This window comes from Triticum urartu, chromosome 7A (assembly GCF_056163025.1).
Source record: "Triticum urartu cultivar PI428250 chromosome 7A, HENAU_Tu73, whole genome shotgun sequence".
NCBI classification, from domain to species: domain Eukaryota; kingdom Viridiplantae; phylum Streptophyta; class Magnoliopsida; order Poales; family Poaceae; genus Triticum; species Triticum urartu.
Window position 1 is genome coordinate 57,773,617 of NC_141879.1, and position 23,896 is coordinate 57,797,512.

The 23,896-nt window shown below is 44.4% G+C and overlaps 2 protein-coding genes across 2 annotated transcripts; one reads left to right on the plus strand and one right to left on the minus strand.

Moving 5' to 3' along the window:
- Positions 1-223: 223 nt before the first annotated feature.
- On the plus strand, positions 224-4,446 carry LOC125521865 (bZIP transcription factor, putative (DUF630 and DUF632)). Its single transcript, XM_048686925.2, has 6 exons — positions 224-513; positions 603-1,621; positions 1,844-1,921; positions 2,007-2,224; positions 2,717-2,940; positions 3,443-4,446. Exons 2-6 carry the CDS (start codon positions 619-621, stop codon positions 4,119-4,121), a joined length of 2,202 nt encoding a protein of 733 aa, XP_048542882.2. The 5' UTR covers positions 224-513; positions 603-618; the 3' UTR covers positions 4,122-4,446.
- Positions 4,447-14,477: 10,031 nt separating this feature from the next.
- LOC147957710 (uncharacterized) lies at positions 14,478-15,148 on the minus strand. The gene is made up of 3 exons (XM_087531831.1): positions 15,092-15,148; positions 14,828-15,004; positions 14,478-14,753 (listed from the first exon to the last, which is right to left on the minus strand). Exons 1-3 carry the CDS (start codon positions 15,146-15,148, stop codon positions 14,478-14,480), a joined length of 510 nt encoding a protein of 169 aa, XP_087387957.1.
- Between the last annotated feature and the right edge of the window lie 8,748 nt (positions 15,149-23,896).

Here is a 23,896-nt window from a genome sequence, read left to right on the forward strand (position 1 = left end):
AAATAGGTAATTGGACGGTCAGAATTCCCAAATCGCTGAAGGAGGCACAGTTCCAGCCCTTCTCTAACTATGTGGGATATGCCATGTTTTTTTTTTAAAGTTTGATCTGAATTTTGCTTTTATCAGTGTGCATGGTTGGTTGGACCGGAAATGGACTTTAATGGGCCGCAAGGCCGTGAGCTGCGTCCACGCAAAGCTGCTACTGCTCCTCTCCAAATTAAAAAAAAAGGAAAAAAACAGAGCGAGCTGCCTGCTGCCGCTGCTCTGCTTCGAGCTGAGCTCCTCCCCACTCGCCTCCCCTCTCCCAGATCGGAGACCCGCCGGAGTCCACCCCCTCCTCCGCCGCGGCGCCACCGCGGATAAGGGCCCTAGCTCCTGCTGGAACCCACCACTCCCAGCTCCCCCGCCTCCCGCTCTCGCCGCCGCCGCCATTGCCGTCCCCGTCCCCGCCGCCCCTCCACCGCGGAGCCGCGCCCCTTCGCCGTCTCCCTCCACCCCGCATTGGGTCTCCAGGCACGAGGCTCTCCTCATCCGGCGACTAGGTACCGAAATCCCGCTGCAAGCTTCCGGATTTCTGACCGTCCGTGCCCTAAATTTCGCAGGAGGGGATTCGATTCGATGGGTTCCTCGCCCTCCAAGGCCGGCGGCGGCGGCGGCGAGGACGCCCTGGCCCTGTGCAAGGAGCGGCTGCGGCGCATCAGGCGGGCCATCGAGTCCAGGGACGCACTCTCGGCGGCGCACCTGTCCTACACCCGCTCCCTGCGCGGCGTGGGCACCGCGCTGCGGCGGCACGCCGAGGCCGCCAACCTCTCGCCCGAGTCGTCGCTCTCCATCTCCGAGGCCGGGAGGTCGCCGTCGCGCTCCTCCATGGCGTCCCCGTCGCCGTCGCGCGCGGCGGAGGCGGACAACAACACCGGGGGCTCCCCGTCCCCGATGCTGGCGATGCATCGAGGAGGGGATCGCCTGGCCTCTCCGTCGTCTGCGGCGGCGAGGGTCCACTGCATGAAGGCCGGGGGCACTGCTCCTCTGACGTTCACGGTCGATCCGTCCGCCGGTGAATTTGTGGGGCAGGAATCCCCCGTCTCGGCCTTCATACCGCCGCCGCCGCCACCGGAAGAATTGTGTACCTCATCATGGGATTTTTTTGACGCAGCTGGTGCTGCCAGAGCAAACAATGTGGATGGGCTGACCTTGAACTTCGATAGGTTGAAGGGCTTGAGAGAGTCATGGGAAGCTGAGCCGGTGACATTCAGTGAAGAACCAGCAAACAGGTCCACTAGAATGCATTCAGAATCGGAGATTACCGATGATAACACGCCGAAGCAGGAAACCAAAGCGACACAAGGAGGGATCAGTAAAGCAAGTGGGTTGGTGGCTGCTTCTGATGAAGGGGCTTCTTCTGAGCAGGTTGTGCCAAAGGTGGAGGAAGGGGATCCAAAAAGAGAATCACACACAGAAACAGAAGACCCTTCCGAGTTCATCACTCATCGAGCAAAAGATTTTGTGTCAAGCATGAAGGAAATTGAAACCCGCTTTATACGTGCTGCCGAAGCCGGGAATGAGGTTTCAAGAATGCTCGAGACAAAGAAGATCAGACTTGATATATCTGCTAAACTACCAGGTGATAATCATGAGGGGATACACGATCTCGTCTTTTTGGGCATGTCTTGGTTATACCAAATTTTGGCTTGGCAATGTGAGGGCAAGCCCAAAATTTGGTTACCATGGTGGGCTATCAGACCAAGATTGCTTAAAAAGACAAGATGATTTCTTCACTTTCCTATCTGGGTTAAATAGGATCGTTTGATGAATCTTCCTTTTCCATTTATTTCTTAAATTCTAGGTTCTCCAGGCAAACCTACTACCCGATTCGTATCAGCCCTTCGAGTCTGCTGCAATCGTCAAATTCTTCTCAATCAGGGTAAGTAGGATGTGTAACTGTCATCTTCTCATCATCGCTACAATAATATTTGCCTAAAGATATGCTATTTGTTTTGTTTCTGTAGAAACCGCACAGCATGTTTCAAATGTTGTTACTTGGAAACGTTCAGTCTCGTCTCTATCATCGTCATCTAAAAGTCCACTTACAACTTCGATGATTCAAGATGATGTGGATGATAGTAATAATGATTTCATTGAGCAATTTGCTATGGTGTCTGGAAGCCATTCTTCTACATTGGATAGGCTACATGCATGGGAGAGAAAATTATATGATGAAATCAAGGTACATTTACATTATTTAAGGAAGCTTTCTAGTATGATGCGCCAATCATGAATTAGCCACTTCTCTAAAAATATGGCTGGTGTTTTGTTGTATGGCTCTAGTGAAACCTTCTTTTTAATCTTGTAGTTCTCAAGACTAAGTTTAGGAGGCAACTGCTGTATCTTGAAAGAATGGTTGTAAAATGTAGCAGGCATACTATTTTTGTTTCTACTAAACCTTGTTTTTAATCTTGGTAGTTCTCATGACTAAGTTTAGGAGGCAACTACTGTATCTTGAAAGAATGGTTGTAAACTGTAGCAGGCATACTATTTTTGTTTCTGTTAATCGCAAAATTTGATTTGCTTAATACTACTTGGAGTGTAGATTGCATGTTGTATGTCAACTATAAAATAATGTAATAAAGGCTGTGAGTTGTGAAATAGAGGCTACCAATTAAATGTGTCTGTTCTTGGCATAATGAGTCACTGAAACTGCATTACTTTGTTTATTTAGGCAAGTGAAAATGTCAGAAAGACTTACGACGAGAAATGTAACCTTCTCCGGCACCAATTTACACGAGGTCTAAATGCAGAACTCATTGATAAGACTCGAGCTGTTGTGAAGGATCTGCACTCCAGGGTTTCTGTTGCAATCCAGGCTGTTGATGCAATCTCAAAAAGAATTGAGAAAATAAGGGATGGAGAGCTGCAGCCACAACTTGTTGAGCTCATTCAAGGGTATGACCTAATTAATGCCTTTGTTTTGAGATTTAGTATGTACCCCCTCCGTCCCATAATATAAGACGTTTTTGCAAGCTAAAGCTAACATAGCTTGCAAAAACGTCTTATATTGTGCGACGGAGGGAGTACCAAACATTTTTGTTTTACATCAATATGGGTTTTAACAGATTTGTTGATCATGGTTCCTTTGTTCCTGCTTAATATTACCTTGTTGCTTTGTTGTAAGTTATGCAAATGTTTGAATTGTCATGTTATTCCAAATTTAGTTTTGGCAGTACAATACTGAATATAAGGAGAACATCTTAATTGTTTTGACTACATCATTCACTATTTATTTTCTAAAGAACCTCTGTTTTGCTGGGCAATCTGATTCTTGACATTTGAACTTTGATCTGGCTAATCAAAATATGTTATAGACATATTGATTTGCTATAGTTTTATTCACATTTATTTTCCATGTTAACATTGAAAATGAAGTGCACATACATTCCTTTTGCAGATTAATTAGAATGTGGAAAGCAATGCTGGAATGCCACCACAAACAATTCATTACAATCTCACTGGCATACCATGTAAGAACTTCAACCTCGGTGCAGCAAGGGGAGCATCACCGCCAGGCGGCAATGCATCTGTGTAATGAGATGGACTGCTTTTCGTCCACCTTCAGGATCTGGGTTACTGCTCAGAAGTCATATGTGCATTCCCTCAATGAATGGCTCCAGAAGTGCATCCTGCAACCACCCCAGGAACGACGCCGTCGGAAGCGGAAGATCTCATTTCCTCCTCGCCAGGCAGTCTCCCCTCCGATATTCATCCTCTGCAGGGACTGGCTTGCCATGATGGAGTCGCTCCCCACTGATGAGCTATGCAAGTCCATTAAAGACGTAATGCAGCTCTTGCGCGACTCGTTCGAGCATCAGGCTGATCAAACTAAACTGAGAAGAGAGCCACATTCCAGGAGTGAGTCTCAGGAATGTGTGATGCTGGAAAACAATGAGCAGGAATCAAGCAGCGGGGTAGCACTGGTGGAAGGGTTACAGTCAAAACTGACGGTAGTCCTTGATTGTCTGACGAAGTTTTCTGAGGCTTCACTGAAGCGCCATGAGGAGCTCAAGCTGAAGTATGAGGAGGCTCATGACAAGTACAAGACAGTCGAGCCAAGTGCTCACCCAGTTTAACCAGATACTAAATCTGCTGGGTAATATCCATCCTCTAGTCATTTAGTTGAGGAACTGAGACGAGTAGTTTGGTTGGCAGTTGATCACTGATTAGACTGTAATGCTATGTTTGGCAAGTATCAATGCTGTCAATTGTGCTTCTTTCTCGGCCACATTTTAGCTTCGTCACCTCTGGTATTTGCCAAATGCATATCAAAGCATCCTCACATGGGCAGATCAGGTAATCTATAAGGATGCATCTAGTCTGTAATCAGCGATCTATATTAGTCATAATGATGGCTCTGTCATAAGATCTTTTTAACCTACTCTACAGTTTGCGCTTTCATCACCAGGTTTATACAGGACAGAAGTTGGTATTGCCATAATAATATAGTGTAGTACGATGCAATTGTTAATTGCCATTAGAGATCGAGGTTTTGTTTGTCCTGGTCATGTTGGTCATGTCTGGTCCTGGCCACGAGGCTCATCCGGGATGATGCTAACACCCCTGAATGACACAGGTTGGGTTGTCTGCTGAACAGGATCTACATTGCGGTTTTTGTACAAGCACTTCTGCAAATATCTGTGGCATTACTCTCCTTCCAGTGCTGTTAGTAGATCTAGCACTTTCTTTTCGATGGAATAGATTATCTTACAGACAGCTCTAGCTGTGATGTTCACATGATCAGGTATTGCCACCTATGGTACTTGAGACGAACTGTGTGGCCCAAGGCAGCCTATCTGATGAATAGGTACGAGTCGTGGATTTTTGAAATTTCTTTTCTTCAATGGACATGACAATTTCCTTGGCGTGCCTTATTCTGGTTTCTATTTTTTTTAATCTTGGATTTGGTTTTGACCACCAACAGTCCGAAATGTAAAAGTTGTACTGCTGCCATATAGTTCCCTAAATCCATAATCTGGTGCAGAGACAATTTCATAGCTTGGCTACCACATTATGTTCTTCACACCAGACATTTTTTTTGGATCTGTTGCTGTATAAATCTGAACTTCCACTGTGCTGTCAGTGAGCAAGTCAGCAACCATTGCAAGCGGCTTTCTTTGTCATAAAGGTAAAATTTCACTTAACCCCATTGTTTTCGTTGTGATTATACTAAAATGTACTTATATATTTGCGCACACACTTACATCTTGTGTGCTATTTTCCCTGTGTCGTGGAATCTGTTTTTTTTTCGAGAATCAGTCGTGGAATCTGCTAGTATACAGTTCAAGTCGTTTGCTGAATCTAACCACATCCTTCTGCTTATATTTGCAATTTTGCATAGCTTTCATGTTCTGTTTGTTTTTTCCCGAAACTATTCAAATGATTCTACCTTCACATTGAGGAACTACGGCTTGGTATTAAATTTCAGAATGCTCTGTATGGGAGCAGTACACTTTCAGAATCCACTCTCTTGTGCTGTGCTGATTCTGTTTTTACCCTGATTAATAAAAACGATGATTTATTTATTATTAGCAAAGTGTTTCATATGAACTATGGACGCCACAGCAGAATTGGCTATAACCCAATGAACTCTGAATCGATACATTTCTGTTTCGCCTTGATTATGGCATATCTTTAATGTTTTGAGCGAGTGGCCAGCAGCAATGATCTACGGCTCGATTCCACATTTTAGAAGTTGCAGAGGAAATTCCACATTACCTTGCGAGCTCGCTGTGATGCTGCTTGCCGATCTTGCCATCTTGAAAGGTTGCTGGGTCAATGGCCAATTTTGTGTATGATTCATCTAGGCTCAAGAGTAGAATGTTAGACATGGTTCCAAAGGTGCAACAGCCCCCTTCTATCCAAAACTAACCTACGCTAGCTCTTGCTGGTCGCTATCTTGTAGGTTCTGCTATCAGCAGCATGTTGGTGGTAAAAAGAATTATCAAGTCGGCCATGCTCAAAAATACCGAATCGTCTTTTCCTAACAAGGGGCGAAGCAACAGATGTGCATGTTTTACAATACCAAACCATCGTAAACTTTATGCTCAGCTTGAACACGAACAACGAGATGGTGGTAAGAGCGTGTACAGCCGTATTTACAAAATCCGGCTCCTCAAACGAATACAGTGACCGTTCACGTCTCAAATTAGCCACTCCACATCCGAGGCTGTCACATTTCAACCCTAGATTCATACAAAGCATGCAAAATAAATCCTACATACTACCCTAGCTGATCTTCGTCATCGGAGATGTTCACGACGACGGTGCCAGGCGCCGGCTGGACAGGCGGGTAGGAGGGCTTCGGCTCATCCGCCTCCTGCTCAATCTCATCCATATAGGTGAGCATCTCCGCCTCCTCCGCGGCCTTCATCTCCTGCCGGCGACGACGTCTGGCCTCCGTAGCCGACTCCGACCGAAGGGAATTGAGGATGGACTGTTGCTTCGTCTGCAGATCCGCATCGCTAGCGACCCCCACATCCTCCTCCTTCGGCTCATCCTCCTCCTCCTCAACCTCCTCGTCCTCGTTCTCCACCTCCTCCTCCTTCGCTTCATCCTCCTCCTCAACCTCCACGTCCTCGTCCTCCACTCCCTCCTCCACTACATCTGGAGGTAGCCCTGCGGCGATCCGGGCTTCACGCCTTGTCCGGATCTGCTCAAGAAGGTTGAGCCGGCGCTCCGGCGTTAGAAATGAGTGGCTCCTCACCCGGCGGCGTGGGGGCATGGCTACTAGGAGGACAGTGGAGTGGAAAGTGGTGGCGGCGTCGCACAAACGAAGGAAAATGTGGATGGTTGGGTGTCGCCGATCGACTTAAATAACCGGGCTAGGCACTATGCGCCCCGCCGGAGCGGCGTGACGCGGCGATATCGGCCCGACGGAGGAGACGAGTTTCGGACCGCCGGGTTTCCAGGCAATTCCACGTGGGACCCCGCCGGCAGTCCGACGTGGCGGGCGTGCCCATATCTGCCCCATATTTGCGCTGGATATGAGAAGTACCGATCAGCTCGGGTGTTTGAGGCCCGTTTGAGACGTCTGTCTAGGTCAGATTTTCGTGACCGGTCAGTGTCCGGGCGGGCCGTCCGGACGTTTGAGGCCGGTTTGAGGTGTGCGGTTGTAGATGCTGTAAGCATTTAAAAAATAAATAAATTCCCTAAGCATTGTCTCGATTGTTTTGTGATTACATGTTGAGAATCATCGGATTTGGACATATTAGTGCACATGGGTCTCGCTTGTCCAGAGTGGAGAACGCACAAAGAAAAAACGAGTTGAACGTAAAGTGGTGATTTAGTCGGATGGGCGTGTCCGAGTCACGTCGCAGAGCATTTTCAGGCGCACGCAAGCCTCTCATCACCCTCCCACCCAGCAAACCACACACCTCACGCCAACCCGATGCACCCGAAGGAGGCACGCATATATCTCGGTGCACGCTTTGGTTAGCTAGCGGTACGGTACAACTTTTTTTTAGGGAAGCGGTATGGTAGAACTGGTCTCTCGGCAAGAGGATCTACATCCATTCATGCATCTTCAATGCCGTTCATAAAAAAGGATACCCTAAATATTTTTGGACACTTTTTGTGTCCACGAACAACGCTAGCGGAGCTGGTCATCCAACCTTGTACATCAAATGTCCGTTCTAGATCCAGCAAACATATGCAATTACAACCAAAGTGCGTCGGGTGTCAAATGTTCATAAAATTTGCAAGTTCGGCTGTCCGTGCGAAAAAATCTATTTTTTTGTCTCCCAGACCAGTTGTCCATGCCAAATCGTTCACTGTGTGGCCAAATCCTCCAAATCAGCTGCCAAGCGCTTCAACATCCCAGCATGGTAAACTTCAAAAAAAAAAACATCCCAGCATGGTAAGCTTGCACTATCTTCATTACATCAGGATCCAATCTCTTGGTGTCCTCAGAAGCGGCCGCGAGCTCAACCTTCTTTTCTTTTTTTTGATAAATGGCGCTTTTATTATCTTAAAATGCAGCATCAAGCCGATAAAAAGCATTTAGAGTATCACCCAGCCTCTGCATAACTAGGATGCACACAGCCAAACATCAAAAATCTGATAAAAAGGAAAAAAAATGACAATTCAACAACAATAGAGTCCTATAGACTGACACTATGCCTATGTCGAAACGGTTGGTGGAATGATCCGGAGATTATGCTGCCATCCATGTTGGGTAAAAATCTCCGTAGCCACCTGCTCCAACCGTGTACACACCGCCTTGAATAGCGGTTGGTACTCCGCATGTTGTAGCATAGACCACATACGAAGCGAGTGCGTACAACGAAAGATAACCTGCAGAGGAGAAACATTTTTGACATTAAAAACCAAATCGTTTCTACATAGCCAAAGCGACCATAGTAAGGTATACACTCCCACCCTTATTAGTGTTTTGAACCTATTTGAAATACCGTCCAACCAATGACCAAAAATATTGGCAACACTTGTGGGCGGATACAAATTTGACGCTATTTGGATGACTGACCACGTAGAACGCGCAAACTTGCATTGAAAAAAGAGGTGTTTGATTGTCTCGTCATGAGTACAAAAACAACACTTCTTACTTCCTGGCCGGTTGCGTCGTGCGAGGTTGTCTTTGGTTAGCACAACACCTCTACGAAGATACCACATGAATATTTTATTTTTTAGTGGAATCTTTGTCTTCCTGATTTTCTTGTAATTGCTCACTGGTACCTCAGAATGCATGAGCGCATGATACATAGGTCTACCGTGAAAGACCCCGATGTAGTAAGGTCCCAGCGAAACACATCACGACCTCGCATCATGTTAATCAGATCCAGATGGGATAAGAGATTATGCCATTGACATAAGTCGGGCGCCAACCAAATCCCGCCTGAACGAAATATTCGGCGGGGATGAGCTAAGCACCCGCGCAATAGTATTGTTCTTATCGCAATCAATGTTGTACAAAGCTGGATACTGTTCTCGGAGACTGGCATTGCCTAGCCAGATGCCTTCCCAGAAACGAATCTCCGACCCATCCTTTATCGCGAAAGACCCAAAGCGAAATAGTTGTTTCTTTGCTGCATTAGGCTGGCCCAAAAGTGTGAGTCGCCAGGTTTCCAATATGCCGGAGACACCGCCTTTTGGCCTAGATACTTGTTGCGCAGCATGGTTTGCCAAACACCATCCTCCGTAAGAAGTTTGAACAACCATTTACTAAGTAGGGCCTCATTCTTGACCTGCAGGTCATGAATTCCAAGGCCACCTTGGTCTTTCAACCTTCTTTTCTTGGAGCTTTATAAACTTCTCTTGCACCACGATGAACTTGTCAAACCTCTCGGACTTCTTTTACTCTTTCACGTCATTGTGCTTGACGCATGTCTCCTCCTTCACCATGATGTCTTCGAACCTCTCCGTCATCTTGGCCGCCGCACTTTCTCAATTGTTCTTATCCTCCTCCCATTTCCTCCCCCGGTTCCTAGCCATTGTACGTTGCTGGTTAAAATTCAGCATGTTCTCAACAAAAATAAAGATTGCTTTCGAACACCACAAGACCTTCCATCGTGGCGAGATTATGCAATGTCAGTGAAGCCTTATCGCTACACTCTGCAGCAGAAAGATGAAATTAAGAAACAAGTACGAGCAATGCAGAACAAGGGATCATTCAATGCAGTCACAACCCATTTGATTCGCCTGCTGTTTTTTTAACACCGTACAGACGCATACACTCATACACACGTACATACAGTCACCTCTATGAATGCACGCATGCACACCCTACCCCTATGCACACCTTCAAGAGACTAAGTCGGCACATCATCTTGAGATTGACGAAGTTACATAGATGCCTTCATAGTTGATGGAACGTTTCCTTCCACTGAACACACATCGCCGAAAAGCCTGAAATAAATCCAGAAAATGCGAGCACTGATGTCAAGTCTAAGACTTAAACCCTGATACCACTGTCCTCCTAACCATCCAATCACCGATTGGTTCACACTTTGCTTGTGCTGCTGATGCACAAGAAAATGGCACATGTCGATTTTGCGTCGACCACGGGCAATTGGATGCAGTGACAGTGAAGACAAATTTTCCATGCTGATTGTTACCGAACTGCTGGGCAAATTGGACGGCCCAATATTTTGAACCAAGTTAGATTTGTGCTCGGTGTACCATGACCGTGAGATACAAATTGCTGCAGCAGATGAACCAAAGCTAGCATTCCACACTCACCATGGACACTTCAAATTTAGGGTCTTTTACATCTGTATCCCTAACTCGAACCCACTACTCACATTTGCCCCTAATTCGCAAGCCTGCTCAAAAATACCCCTCCGCCGTCATGTTCCCTTATAGAATTGCCCTTCCGTGCTGTTTCCGTCTAGTCAAGGCTGTTTGACTGGTAAGCAGCCGTTTCTTTGACATTTTTGCCCCTCCGTCCTTACACCTGGGCCCAGGTCAGCAGTTCACTCTCTCTCCCTCTCATTCTCTCACCCGAGCCGCACACTCTCTCTTTCTCCCCCAAATCGCCTCCCACTGTAACCCTAACCCTAGCTCGCTTGATCCAACTCGCAAGGCTCGATCTCCTGATGGCAGCCACGGTGGAACTTCAGATTTGACTCTACGCTGCACTCTACTACGGCGGCAGCGGCGGCGGATGGATGGGGATAGCAGTTGTGGCGGCAGCGGCGGCGAACGAGGGAGCACACCGCAGCCACAGAAGCATGCTTCGGCGGGGTAAGTTTCTCTTCTAATCTGGCGGAGTCTCATGCCATTTGTAGTTCGATTTGGGATTTGTTGACCTAGTTCATAGTGCGTGCCCATGGCGTTGGGATCTATCTCTGTTTTCCATGGTCATCGTAGGATCGACCCCGATAGAGCAGTTGGGATGGAATGTAGAATGGAAACCACACTTCTAGCTAGAGCTGGCACAAAAGCAACCAATACAGGATTCTCTTTTCCTTTTGTTGCTGACAATCAATGGACTTTTAATCAGTTTAGATCTGCCATATGTGCTCAATATCCATGGGGTATATATGATGCAGTGGAATTCAGGTACCGGGACATTAACAAAACAGCTTGGGTCCCTGTCCAGTGTGATGATGAGCTTGGTATCATGTTTGCAATACATGATTCTTTCCCTGCTAAACTAGAAATCAGTGTCATACAAAGGAAGAGAGGAGAGCCAGAGAGCAGAGGAACAAGATCTCAGTCTAGGTCTAGAGATAAAGGTAGGCCCAGCCAATCAAGGGGCAGGAAAAGAACAACTCATAGTAGAGGCAGCATCAGTTCCATGCAGGCACCAGGAACACCTACTGTAGAAGTTCCTAAGAATGCAGGTCCCTCTCATAGTAGAGACTCAGTTGACCCCTATACTGAAGAGGGACTACCAGATGATTGGCCAAGTGATGATGAGGATGAAAAGTTGTTTCCACAGTTTGTAACAAGGAAGAAGGGTAAGGACAAAGATGATGAGGGTGAATATTATGTTCCACCCCCTGAAGGCATGTTTGCTAAGGTAGGTGAAGATGAGAAGGAGGAGGACAGGGACATGGTATACTCTGAAACATCTGATGAGGAAAGACCAGATGTGCAATACAATAGAGATGATCCTTCTTTGGCACAGGGAACAATATTTTCCAGTGCTTTAGACTGTAGAAATGCTCTTGCAACCTTCTCAATAAAGACTCAAAGTGAATTTGTGATAGACAAGAGTGACAGTACTAGGTTGACAGTGCATTGTGCTTATAAGAGGTGTCAATGGAGGATGCATGCCTCCTTAATGAGACATAGCACACTGTTTCAGGTATCAAATATAGCAACTAACATTGCATTTGTAGTTAGCAGCATTGATACTGTATTTTGTTTGTTTGTTGCAGCACATAGGTTCTAACATGTGTCTGAACTTTCATGAATGCAGGTTAAGGTGAACAAAACTGCACATACATGTCCCAGTGTGAACATGAGAAACAGATTGAAGTCAGCTAAGAGTAGATGGGTTGCTGATGCTGTGAAGACCTGGGTTTTAGAGGATTCATAAATGGGACCAACAAAATTGCAGAAAAATTTGAAGAAGTATGGCCTGGCAGTTCCATATATGAGAGTATTCTATGGGAAGCAAATGGCACTTGACAATATCTATGGTAAGTGGGTTGACTCTTTCCAGTTACTGTATACCTTCAAGGCAGAAGTGGAGAAAGAATCTCCCGGTAGTGTAGTTACCATTGATAAACACATTGTGCAGTACAAACTAAATGGGAAGAGTAGACAAAAAGAGTGCTTTAGAAGAGTATTTGTTTCTTTCAAAGCATGTTGGCAAGGTTTTTTGAATGGATGTAGGCCTTATCTTGCAGTAGATGCCACTGCATTAAGTGGCAGATTTAGAGGGCAACTAGTTAGTGCATGTGCTGTGGATGCTTGTAATTGGATCTTCCCAGTTGCATATGGAGTTCTAGAGGGTGAAAACATAGAGAGTTGGACTTGGTTTTTTCAGAACTTAAGAGAGCTTATAGGACACCCACCAGGTCTTGTTATCCACACTGATGCATGCAAAGGCCCGGAGACTACAGTGGAAGATGTGTTCCAAGGTGTGGAGCACAGAGAATGCATGAGGCATTTGGCTGCAAATTTCACAAAAAAGTTTAGAGGAAAATTCTTTGATGAAAATTTATGGCCCTGCTCATTAACATACAACATAAAGAAACACAACTACCATCTTAGGCAGTTGCACAGTAAGGCTGGTGTGAAGGAGTACTTAGAGGAGCATCATAGCAAGCTATGGGCAAGGTCACTGTTCAATGAAGTATGTAAAGTAGATTATGTTAATAACAATCTAGCCGAGTCCTTTAATTCAAAGATTAAAAAAATGGAAGGGTGTACACATTGTGGACTTGCTAGACAAAATAAGAAAATTTATAATGGAGAAGTTTGATCTCAGACAGCAGATTGCAACTGCTACATTCATTGGCCACATCATAATCCCCAAAGTCATGAAAATGCTTCATGCAAAATCTAAGGACCTTGATATGGAGATAGTGAAGAGAAGCACATATGAGGCAGAGATCATAGCAGTTGACAAGGAAAAGAGAGAGTGGAGATATCCAATAAATTTGGCCACTGGGACTTGCAGTTATAGAAAGTGGCAGTTAACTGGACAACCTTGCATACATGCTTTGTATTTTATTACTTCAATGAGAGGCCCAGTAAGTGAGATTGATCACTATGTACATGAGTACTTTTCTGTTGCTAGATTCAATGCTACTTATGCTGAAAATTTGCCTGCAATGGAGGGCAAACAACAGTGGGATGTGGTGGACCCTGGGTTTAAATTGTCTGCTCCATTGCAAAACAGGGCCCCTGGTAGACCTAGGAAGACAAGAATTAGGGCAAAATCTGAGGGAAAGGACTTGGAGGAAGGAGAAAGAAATGTGGCAGGTGTGGAAGGCTTGGCCATCGTGGCACTCACTACAAGGAATCCATTGACCCAACTTCTGGGGAAGAAGAGCATTGGGGGGCTGAAAATGCAACAGATGATCATTTAGATGCTGAAACAGATGCTGAAAATGCTACTGAGGTTGAAACAGATGCTGAAAATGCTACAGAGGTTGAACCTGATGCTGAAAATGCTATGGAGGTTGAACCTGATGCTGCAATTGCTAGAGATGCACCAACAGTGTCATCTGCTGTAAGGTGCAGCTGCTACAGATGTTCCCATTTCAATTTTTGCTTCATTTGATGTTCTCATTTCCTTTTTTGCTGCATTTAATGTTCTCATTTCAATTGTAGCCCAAGGAAGAACTACAAAAGGCAGCTGATAGAGGGATGTCACCAGCCAAGAAGAGGCTCAAGTTTGCACCAGATCCTACAGTAGGATCTGTAACTAGAAGCAACCAGCTAAGCAAAGAAGTGAGCAAAACTGTCATCACAAGGAGGAGTTCAAGGCTCTTAACTAACCCTGCTTGCAACACCAGGAGCAAGAAGATGAAAGACCTGTGACTGGAATCATTTACTGCTGTTTTTGTTGTTTAACAACTATTTGTGAACTTGTTAGCTGCTATCTTAAGTGTGTGATGCTGAAATTATGAACTTATGTAATGGTGAACTTGTGAGCTACTATCTTGAATGTGCAATGCTCCTTTTGTGCAATTATGAATTTATGCTATTTTGTGAGCTGCTAGTTTGAACCTGATGCTAGCTGCTATCTTGTGAGATGCTACTTTCAAATATTTTTGTGAGCGGCTATCTTGTGAGATGCTACTTTCAAATATTTTTGTGAGCTCCTATTTTGTCACAACATATCATTTGTTCAAATATTTCAATTTATACTATTTCAGTCATCGATCAAAGAAAGATTCTTGAGTCATTTCCAAATAGCAACATCACAACATTCCCAAATCACAACATTGTTCTGTGATAATACATACCCAAACCAAGCTCCATCACAACATACACTACAAAGAGAAATCCATTTAGTATGGATTATTAGACCACCCATAAACAAATGTGGCCACAATGCTAATACCAAGAACTATGATAAATCCCCATGCTTGCATAAGCTCATTCCTCTTTTTCATCTTCAGCTTCAGTTTCTTGTTCTTCTCGGTTAGATACATCACCCTCCTCTCTAAATCATGAGATTTTAGCCAGCTCTTCTCCAATCCTGCATGAAGCTCCTCAAATGCACGAGCAACACGTTCGGTCGGTGGCGGGTCAATCCATACAACCCACTCACATTCATCAGGAAGCTGCAAAATCAATGATCAAATTAGAAAGAGGGGAAAGAGCAGAATTGAATCAAGCTTAAAAGCCAAACACTTACATCAAGAGGGCAGCCAAGAAACCTTCTGCCGGAGCTTGCTCCTCCCCAGGCGACACGACGAGCAGGAATAAGCCCGTGGCCAGGGCACCGCTGCATCGAGCGAACCTCAAGGCCACAAAATGTCAGATCGGGGATGTAAAACTCCGACTGAAACTGAACTATCCCGACACCATCAACCTAACAGCAACAAAAAAAACCCCCAAATTGATGAACCCTAATTCCGCAATATGTCCATATCTCCCCCAAATCGACACTAAAACTTACATTGTCGGCCACCGACGAGCTCGTAGAAGACATCCCCGCCGTGCCCGACGTAGACATCGCTCACCACGCCGTGCCTGACCTGCCCCTCTCCCTCCAACCACGGAAACACCCGATCCAGTACGTGCTCAAAAATGCCCCTGGCGTCGCGAGGAAGAAGAAAGAGGGGAGAGAGAGTGAACCGGTTAGTTGGGCCCAGATGTACGGCAGGAGGGGCAAAAATGTCAAAAAAACGACACGTTAGCGGTCAAACAACCTTGACTGGACGGAAACGGCTCGGAGGGGCATTTCTATAAGGGCACATCACGGCAGAGGGGTATTTTTGAGCAGGCTTTGGAATTAGGGGTATATCTGATTAGGTGGTTCGAGTTAGGGACAGAAATGCAAATGGCCCTCAAATTTAAGGTGATACTATTCAGTCTCACGGCTGCACCAGTATGCTTTCAACCAGCCATGAATGTGGTATTTTCACCCTTGATGCGGCATTGTGTGCAAGTATCATTATAAAATATTTCCCCTTAAAAAAATAATCATCATAAAATATATTTTTATATCATATATAATCTATCTATTATATATAAAAAGTGCTTGACGGGTTAATCAAAAAAGAAAAGAAAAATAAGCTAGAAATTACCACAATAATAAGAAACATACCGTTGATTTGGTGGACCCATGACTTAAAATATGTAATTAATGGATTAGATTTAAGTGCACTCCATCTAAAAAAACAAAAAGCTATCCTTAGCCTGTACGTATTGTTTAAAAAGAAACTTACACACACACACTATATCTTTCTACATGTCCCTTTAAATAAACCTTAGCATGTACTCCCTCCGTTTTTAAATATTTGTCTTTTTAGAGATTTCAAATGATTATCACAAACGAATGTATATAGATATATTTTAGGGTATAGATTCACTCATTTTGCTCCATATGTAGTCATTTGTTGAAACCCATAGAAAGACAAATATTTAGGAACGGAGGGAGTACCTGTTGTTCAAAAAAAGGAAACCTACGCACACACCTTGTGTATCTCAACATGTCCCTATAAATAAATTAAATAAAACAGAAAATAGAAGTTCTTACCTTACTACATGTAAACCTGGTGGATCTACCTTATATGTATCTCCAAGTCCTTCTATAAAACAACTAAAAGAATAAACTGCTAGATCTCACGTCCTAAAAAAGGATAAAACTACCACATCTCATTTCTAGATCGCAGTCCTCAAAACAAAAAAAAAACAAAACAAAAAAAAAACTACTACATCTCACGTACAAAAATGTTACTACTCCCCTATGTTCTCGACCTCATGTAGCAGCCGTCGCAATGGGTATCTGCACTAGCACTGTCGGTCTTATTATACAACTCTCAAAGTAACCATTGGTGGAAATAGTTTATTGGTTTCAAACATTCACAATTCTAGATTATGTGATCTGAGTCCTCAAGCTTTTTTTTATACTGCAACCAATAGTGAGAGCATTTGGACATTTTTAAATTTTATATGTAGAATAGAATCAAACATGTTTTCTTATCCAGTTATTAAATCATAATATGTCTTTGGGAGTTTGTTGAAAATTAATAGGTGTAAGAGAGCCTAACACTGCCGATGCCAGTCGCATCACCAGAAAAAATGGAGGGATCATACAAAAACTTTACACTACGCCTTTGTATTTGACCTTCATAACTTACTATCATCATTTTGTAACTTGGCCATAACTCAATCGAGTGGGCATCAACACCAGCCAGCATACAGGGCGGTACAAAAACATAAACTGGATGGTTATTCACTAAAAAACTACCTTAATTAATATATTAGTTCAATCGTATGGTGACTAAAAATAAATAAGGGGAGGTGAGACCCGCAGATTTAAAAGTTAGACCTGTTTCTGCCTAAACATGTGTTTGCACACGGAGAACTATACGTTGCATCAAGAGTCCCAAATTAAGGGATGTACATAGGGTAATAGTATATAAATAAATATTCTAAAGGCATTAGGAAAATATTAAATACTAAAAATAGGAAACTTTAATACGCCACAACGGGATTGTCAAGCCAGGCACACACCATGTACCCATCACTGCAGCCGCATTAGGCAAACCCGTGGATTCAAGCACATACCACTAAAATAGATGAGCAATAACATAGCCTCCAGATATTTCCCTGAAACAATAAAGGGGTAACACTTATATCCTTAACATCACCACTCCATGACAAGCCCAAAGAACTGGTAAATATGAACTTATTGCAACCAAACAATAATAAATACTAGCCCGAGCGAAGAGTGGGCCACTTTGCTAGTTGATATAATGTAGACATTATTATGAATTTTCATGGTTCTATAAAACATAAAGACGTTTGACTCAAGACAAACCTAAAACTTGAAATAATTTGAATCGGTGTGGGTATTATGTGTTTATGATGCAAATACGTGCCATGATAACACCCAGACAGACGGAGTAGGAGGAGTTGTACCCATTGGTCTACCCAACGCCCGACAAAACCTGAAGATTACAAATCACCACATGGTATTGTTATTGAAAGTGAAAAATGTGCGAATCAACATGTGGTTAGATGGTTAGAGGAACAGTGGTATCTCCAGCCCACCAGGGTTCAAGTCTTGGTGCTGGCATTATTTCTAGATTTATTTCAGGATTTCGGTCGATGCACTTTCAATAGGAGGAGGTGTTCCTGTCGATGACGAAGCGCCTACGGTGACTTCGCAAATTTCCAGATGATATGCCGGCTCCTTCTCTCAAAGGTGCTCATATGGATAGGATGTGCGTGTGCGTTCATAGGGGTGAGTGCATGCGCGCATGCATTAGCTTTTGCGTTTGTACTATGTTCAAAAAAGAAAGTGAAAAATGTGATTTTGGAACAACTGCCTGATTTAAAAAAATAGGGTTTCTGTTGAACAACTATTGTCTTAACGCATATACAAACGTGACCTTTCACAAATCATTTTCTTCAAAATCACCAGTTGAGGAGTATCTGTTGCAAAGATCACTCCAACTCCCCTGGTTGCGGCAAGTGGCGCATATGCAGCGCACCACTTGTCGCAACTTGGGAATTTCCCCTTTTTTCGTAGATCTGTTTATTCAAAACGTTTTATCTCTCAAACCGTGCGTCCAAATCTTGAACTGCTTTCACCGTTGGATTCCTCGTGTCGAGATCTTCAAAACTAAATCCCATGTTGATAGGTTTTGATGAACTTTTTTTTCACGAAAAAAACTAGACAGAAAAAACCGAACCGAGAGCATGAGTTTTTTCCCTTTCCGAAAGAGGCACGCCCGTTCCTCTCACAAAATCACAACCGTGCCTCTTGGGAAGCAAAACCGTGACTCGCAGAAGGAAAAAAGAAAGAGAAAACTCATTTTTCTGTTTCCGAGGAGGCACAGCCGTGACTCTCGCGAAAAGCACAACCGTGCCTCCCACGGAAGCCAAACCCTAACTCTCGCGAAAGGGAAAAACCCAGAAAACACGTTTTTTTCCATTTCCAAGAGGCACGGTGCTGCCTCTTGAGCACTGCGTTGGTTTTCCCTTGAAGAGGAAAGGGTGATGCAGCAAAGTAGCGTAAGTATTTTCCCTCGGTTTTTGAGAACCAAGGTATTAATCCAGTAAGAGACTACACACAAGTCCCTCGTACCTACACAAACAAATAAGAACCTCGCAACCAACGCGATAAAAGGGTTGTCAATCCCTTCACGGTCACTTACGAGTGTGAGATCTGATAGAGATAATAAGATAAATATTTTTGGTATTTTTATGATATAGATAGAAAAGTGAATATTGCAAAGAAAAATAGATTGGAAACTTATATGATAAAAGATAGACCCGGGGGCCATAGATTCCACTAGTGGCTTCTCTCAAGATAGCATAAATATTACGGTGGGTGAACAAATTACTATCGAGCAATTGATAGAAAAGTGCATAATTATGAGAATATCTAGGCATGATCATGTATATAGGCATCACGTCCGCGACAAGTAGACCGAAACGATTCTGCATCTACTACTATTACTCCACACATCGACTGCTATCCAGTATGCATCTAAAATATTAAGTTTATAAGAACAGAGTAACGCATTAGGCAAGATGACATGATGTAGCGGGATAAACTCAAGCAATAGTACCCTTTGTCGTGGTTGTGGCCGTTGACAGTAAAGTTCACTGGTGGGCTGTTGCCTTCGGCAAGCCTAGCAAACACTGGCGAGCGCTGAAGCACGTTGATATCATTGTGTGATCCAGCCATGCCAAAGAAAGAGTGCCAGATCCAGAGATCTTGAGACGGCACGGCCTCTAGTATGACAGTGCAAGACCTGAAATGTCCCTTATACTGCCCTTGCCAAATAGAAGGGCAGTTCTTCCACTCCCAGTGCATGCAGTCTATGCTGCCAAGCATCCTCGGGAAGCCCCTGCTGGCATTCATCGTCAATAAACGGGCTGTATCTTCAGCTGTTGGCTCTCTCAAGTACTCAGGGCCAAACATAGCAACCACAGCCTTGCAGAACTTATACAGGGACTCTAGGCATGTAGACTCGCTCATACGGACGTACTCGTCAATGAGATCACCGGGCACTCCGTATGCAAGCATTCGGATGGTGGCAATGCATTTCTGATAAGAGGAGAAACCAATGTTGGCGACGGCATCCTCTTTGCACTCGAAGTAGTCATCATAGCCGACCACTCCATCTCTAATACGGTTGAAAACATGCCTACTCATACGGAACCGGCGGCGGAATTTGTGATGTTTGAACAACGGGTTTGTTGTATCAAAGTAGTCCTTCCAGAGAAGGAAATGTCTGCTCTCTCGGTTGCGATTCAACGCCGGAAGGTGACCCGGAATGGAGCCACGGAACAACGGACGCTGGTTGTTGAGGTGGATCGTCGTAGTCACAAAGGACATTGTGGAAAAAGAACTTGTCGGCGGAGTCCATTTTCGTACCTTGGCAAACTGTCGAACAACTTGCGGGCGTCGAAGAAGGAGACGGCCGGCGAGGGGAGACGCGGCGCCCACAGACCAGCTAGCTTCCCTGCCGGCGTCCGACGAGTGTGACGGCGTCCGACGAGCGTGCCGGTCGGATGTGGCGGGGGCGGCGAGGCGTCTTCTTGGTTGTGGGTGGCTGTGCGGTAGTGGAAGTGGCGACGGGAACTAGTTTGCTCCCTGGCGGCAAAACGGCGGCGGCGGGCGACTGGGGGCAGGGGCGGCGTGCTGCGCGGATGTGGAGGCGGCGACAGCTGGAAGAGTCGCCGACAAAAATGGGCGACGGTGTCGGTGACGGAGGAGGGTTGCTTGTTGGCCGGGGGGGGGGGGGATGAGAGGGGAGGCCAATGTGCCACAGACCAGCGGGCCCGGGGACAGGAGTAGGCGAGCGCGCGCGTCCGTCGCGTGTCCGCGCCGACGCAAATCAGGCTCAAAAATGGGTCGGAATGGGTCGCCCGTGGACAAAAAACGGACGCGCGTCTGTTTGGGTCGGCGCGTTGGGCCACCTTTTTTGTTCGCGCCGACCCAAACGGACGACCACGGACGAAATGGGTCACCCCATTGGAGTTGCTCTAATTGCAGCACACTTTATATGAACATATAAGTTACAAAAGATTAAATCTTTGTTTAAATTTCGCATGTGATTTTCTTTTGACAATAGTAAATGTTTCTTCGAACGGGAACATTTTTGAAATTTCTGAACATCTGTTAAAAATTAAAAATAAACTTTAAAAATAGAAATGAAAATATATCACTCAGCGACCGGTTTACTATTTGTTTTTGTTCCTTTTACATGTTTTCGTTTTCCCTTTTTTGTTATTTTCAACAATATGCTCGCACTTATAAAAAAATGTTCAAAGTTTCAAAAAATGATCATTGTTTCAAATTTTGTTCATAAAATACAATTGTTCGCAATTTAAAATTGTGCAAAAATTTCAATAAAACGTTTGTGTCTTCCAAAATTGCTCGGAATGTCAAAATGCGAAACTCTTTTTTAAAGAGTGAGTGACTGAAATTATGAACATGAACATTTTTTTAAAGACACTAACAAATATGAAATTCCAAACGAAAAACTAAACGTTTTTTTTGAATTTCCGCAAACATTTTTTGTATCTGTGTAGAATTAACACCATGTTCAACGTAGGGTGTCAGGGTAGGCAAAAAGACTCTATTGGAGAGCATGTTGTTTCTCAACATCTCTCAAATGATCATCATTTTTTTATTTGCTTGTATGACCAATTCAAGGAACCATGCCAAGTTATTTTGGTTTTCTACAAATTTCGCTTTTTCTGGAGTTTTCCCGGTAAAAAGGTGATAAATGGCTAGACATGTCGCAACTTGCATACGGTGTCGGAAATCGTTCAAATCTGGTATGCATACCTACCATGGGCATGCCCACCTGCTTGCAAAAGTTGGGGGTCCATTTAAGAATGTCCAAAAATAGACTATGTTGAACAAAGGGTGTTTGGATAGGCCAGTAGGCTTTGTGTGACAGCATGTTGTTTCTCGACATTCTTGAAATGGACACTATTTTTTTACATGACCTTATATGACCAATTGAAGCCACCATGCCAAGTTGGTCGTTTTAGACAAATTTTGCGTTTTCTGTATTTTCCTCGGTAAGAAAAGATCGATAAATGGCCGGATGCATACTTTGTCGAAAAATATTCAAACCTGACATGGATTCCTATCATGGTCATGCCCACCTACTTGCAAAGTTGGGGTCATTTAAAAAATGTGCAAAAGTAGAGCATGTTCAACGGAGGGCATTCGGGTAGGCCACAAGGCCATAAGACTCAGTGTGAGAGCATGTTTTCTTCCACTTTCTTTAAGCCCTAAGTTTTGCCATGGCCTTGTATAACCAATTTAAGGCACCATGCCAAGTTGTTTTGGTTTTTGATAAATTTTACATTTTGTGGAGTTCTCTCTGTCAAGAAAGGCCGATAAATGGCCGCGCGTGTCACAACTTGCATACGATGTTGGAAATTATTCAACCCTAGCATGGATGCCTACCATGGGCATGCCGACCTCCTTGCAAAAGATGGGGTCATTTAAAAAGAGCCAAAGGTAGGCCATGTTCAACGGAGAGTGTCCGAGCAGGCCACGAGGCTCCGTCTAAGAGCACCTTGTTTCTCGCCAATCTTAAAATGGTTCCATTTTTTATCATGACCTAGTATGACCAATTCAAGGCGTCATGTCAAGTTGTTTTTGTTTTCTACAAATTTTGCATCGGGTGGAGTTTTCTCAGTCAAAAAAGAATGATAAATGGGTTGACGTGTCGCAACTTGCATATGGTGTCGAAAATCAATCAAACCTAGCTTGTATCCTTATGATGGGCAGACCGACCTGCTTGCAAAATTTGTGGTCACTTCAAGTATGTACAAACATAGACCATGTTGAGCAGAGAGTGTTCGGGTAGGCTAGGAGGCCCAGTCTAAGAGCACGTTGTTTCTCGACATCCTTGAATGGACCCATTTTTTTCCATGACCTTATCTAACCAATTGAAGATACTCCCGGCAATAGTGCCGCTCAGGACAACGCCAACAACCAGAACGCCGACAATGACAACAACAACAACGATATGATCAACGAGACGAAGATGACCCTGAGGATAGCAACTACATGCCAGACTCCGAGGAAGATAGAAGCCTCGGGCCCGATGAATACGATCTCTTCGAGGAACCCCTTGAGGTACCTCTGCTCAAAATATTCCACGGAAGATTGGCCAGCACGTACAAAAGCATCAAGCAAAAGTCCCAGTGGCTTAAATCCGAACATAATGAACTTAATGAAGGGTAGGTCGAGTCCCTCAGGGCTGAGAAGGAACTTGATCACAATCTTGGGAAGGCCAGGGTTAATCAGTTCTACCCTTGAAGGATCCCGCTTCCAGAGCTAGACGAGAAGGCCAAGGACAACGTGCTATCTAAGTGCGAGTGGGCCGAGAAGCCCGACTGCCCTCCTCGAGGCCGAGATAGGCAAGTAGGCGGGTACAAAAATCTTCCCGAAGCATCCTGGTGCCTAGGTGGAATAGATCCACCGCGACCCTTCAAGAAATACGGTCTGAGGGAGAAATTGCCGTTAAGGTCAGAAGCTCCACCTTGATCAATCTACAAATCTAGGGAACGTCCACCTAATGGACAGGCAAACCACATACTTTTGAAAACAATTATCAATATTTTTGAAATGCAAACATTCCTTAAATTTGTGAAAAAAGTTTGGAAAACGAGAACATTAAGCACCACCTTAATCAATCTACAAATTGAAAAGATTCACAAATTTAAGAAAGAGTTCACAGTTCGAAGTTATAGCGGGCGGGAGTAATCCAAGAGTTCAATAGTTGGAATTCTACTTCATGCACCTATATTTTGAAGGTTAAAAAAAAGAAAAATAAACAAATGGGCCAAGCCGAGGACGGAGAGGTGTGTGCGCCGGTTTGTATGACGCTACTTCCTATACAACGGGAGCTCCTAGTCAGCGCTTGTTGCGCCAGTTAGTGGACGCAGCGCTCGCACGTCACCTTTCATGGGGCCGGCCGAACTACACGAGCGATCAGCCGTCGCTCGTGAGGAGCATACGCCCAATTGGTTCTTCGTGGTTCAACAAGTTGACCATTAACCGTTGACTTTCGACAAGTGGTTCATCTTTTCGGAAAAGTTCATGGATTTGAAAAAAAGTTTGTGGATTTGTAAAATGTTCACAAATTGAAAAATACCATGAATAGAAAAAAATTCACGGATTTTGGAAAAAATGTCCAAGGATTTGGAAAAAGTTTATCGATTTTGAAATAGTCCATTGATTTTGAAAAGCAAAGTTCATCAACTTTGA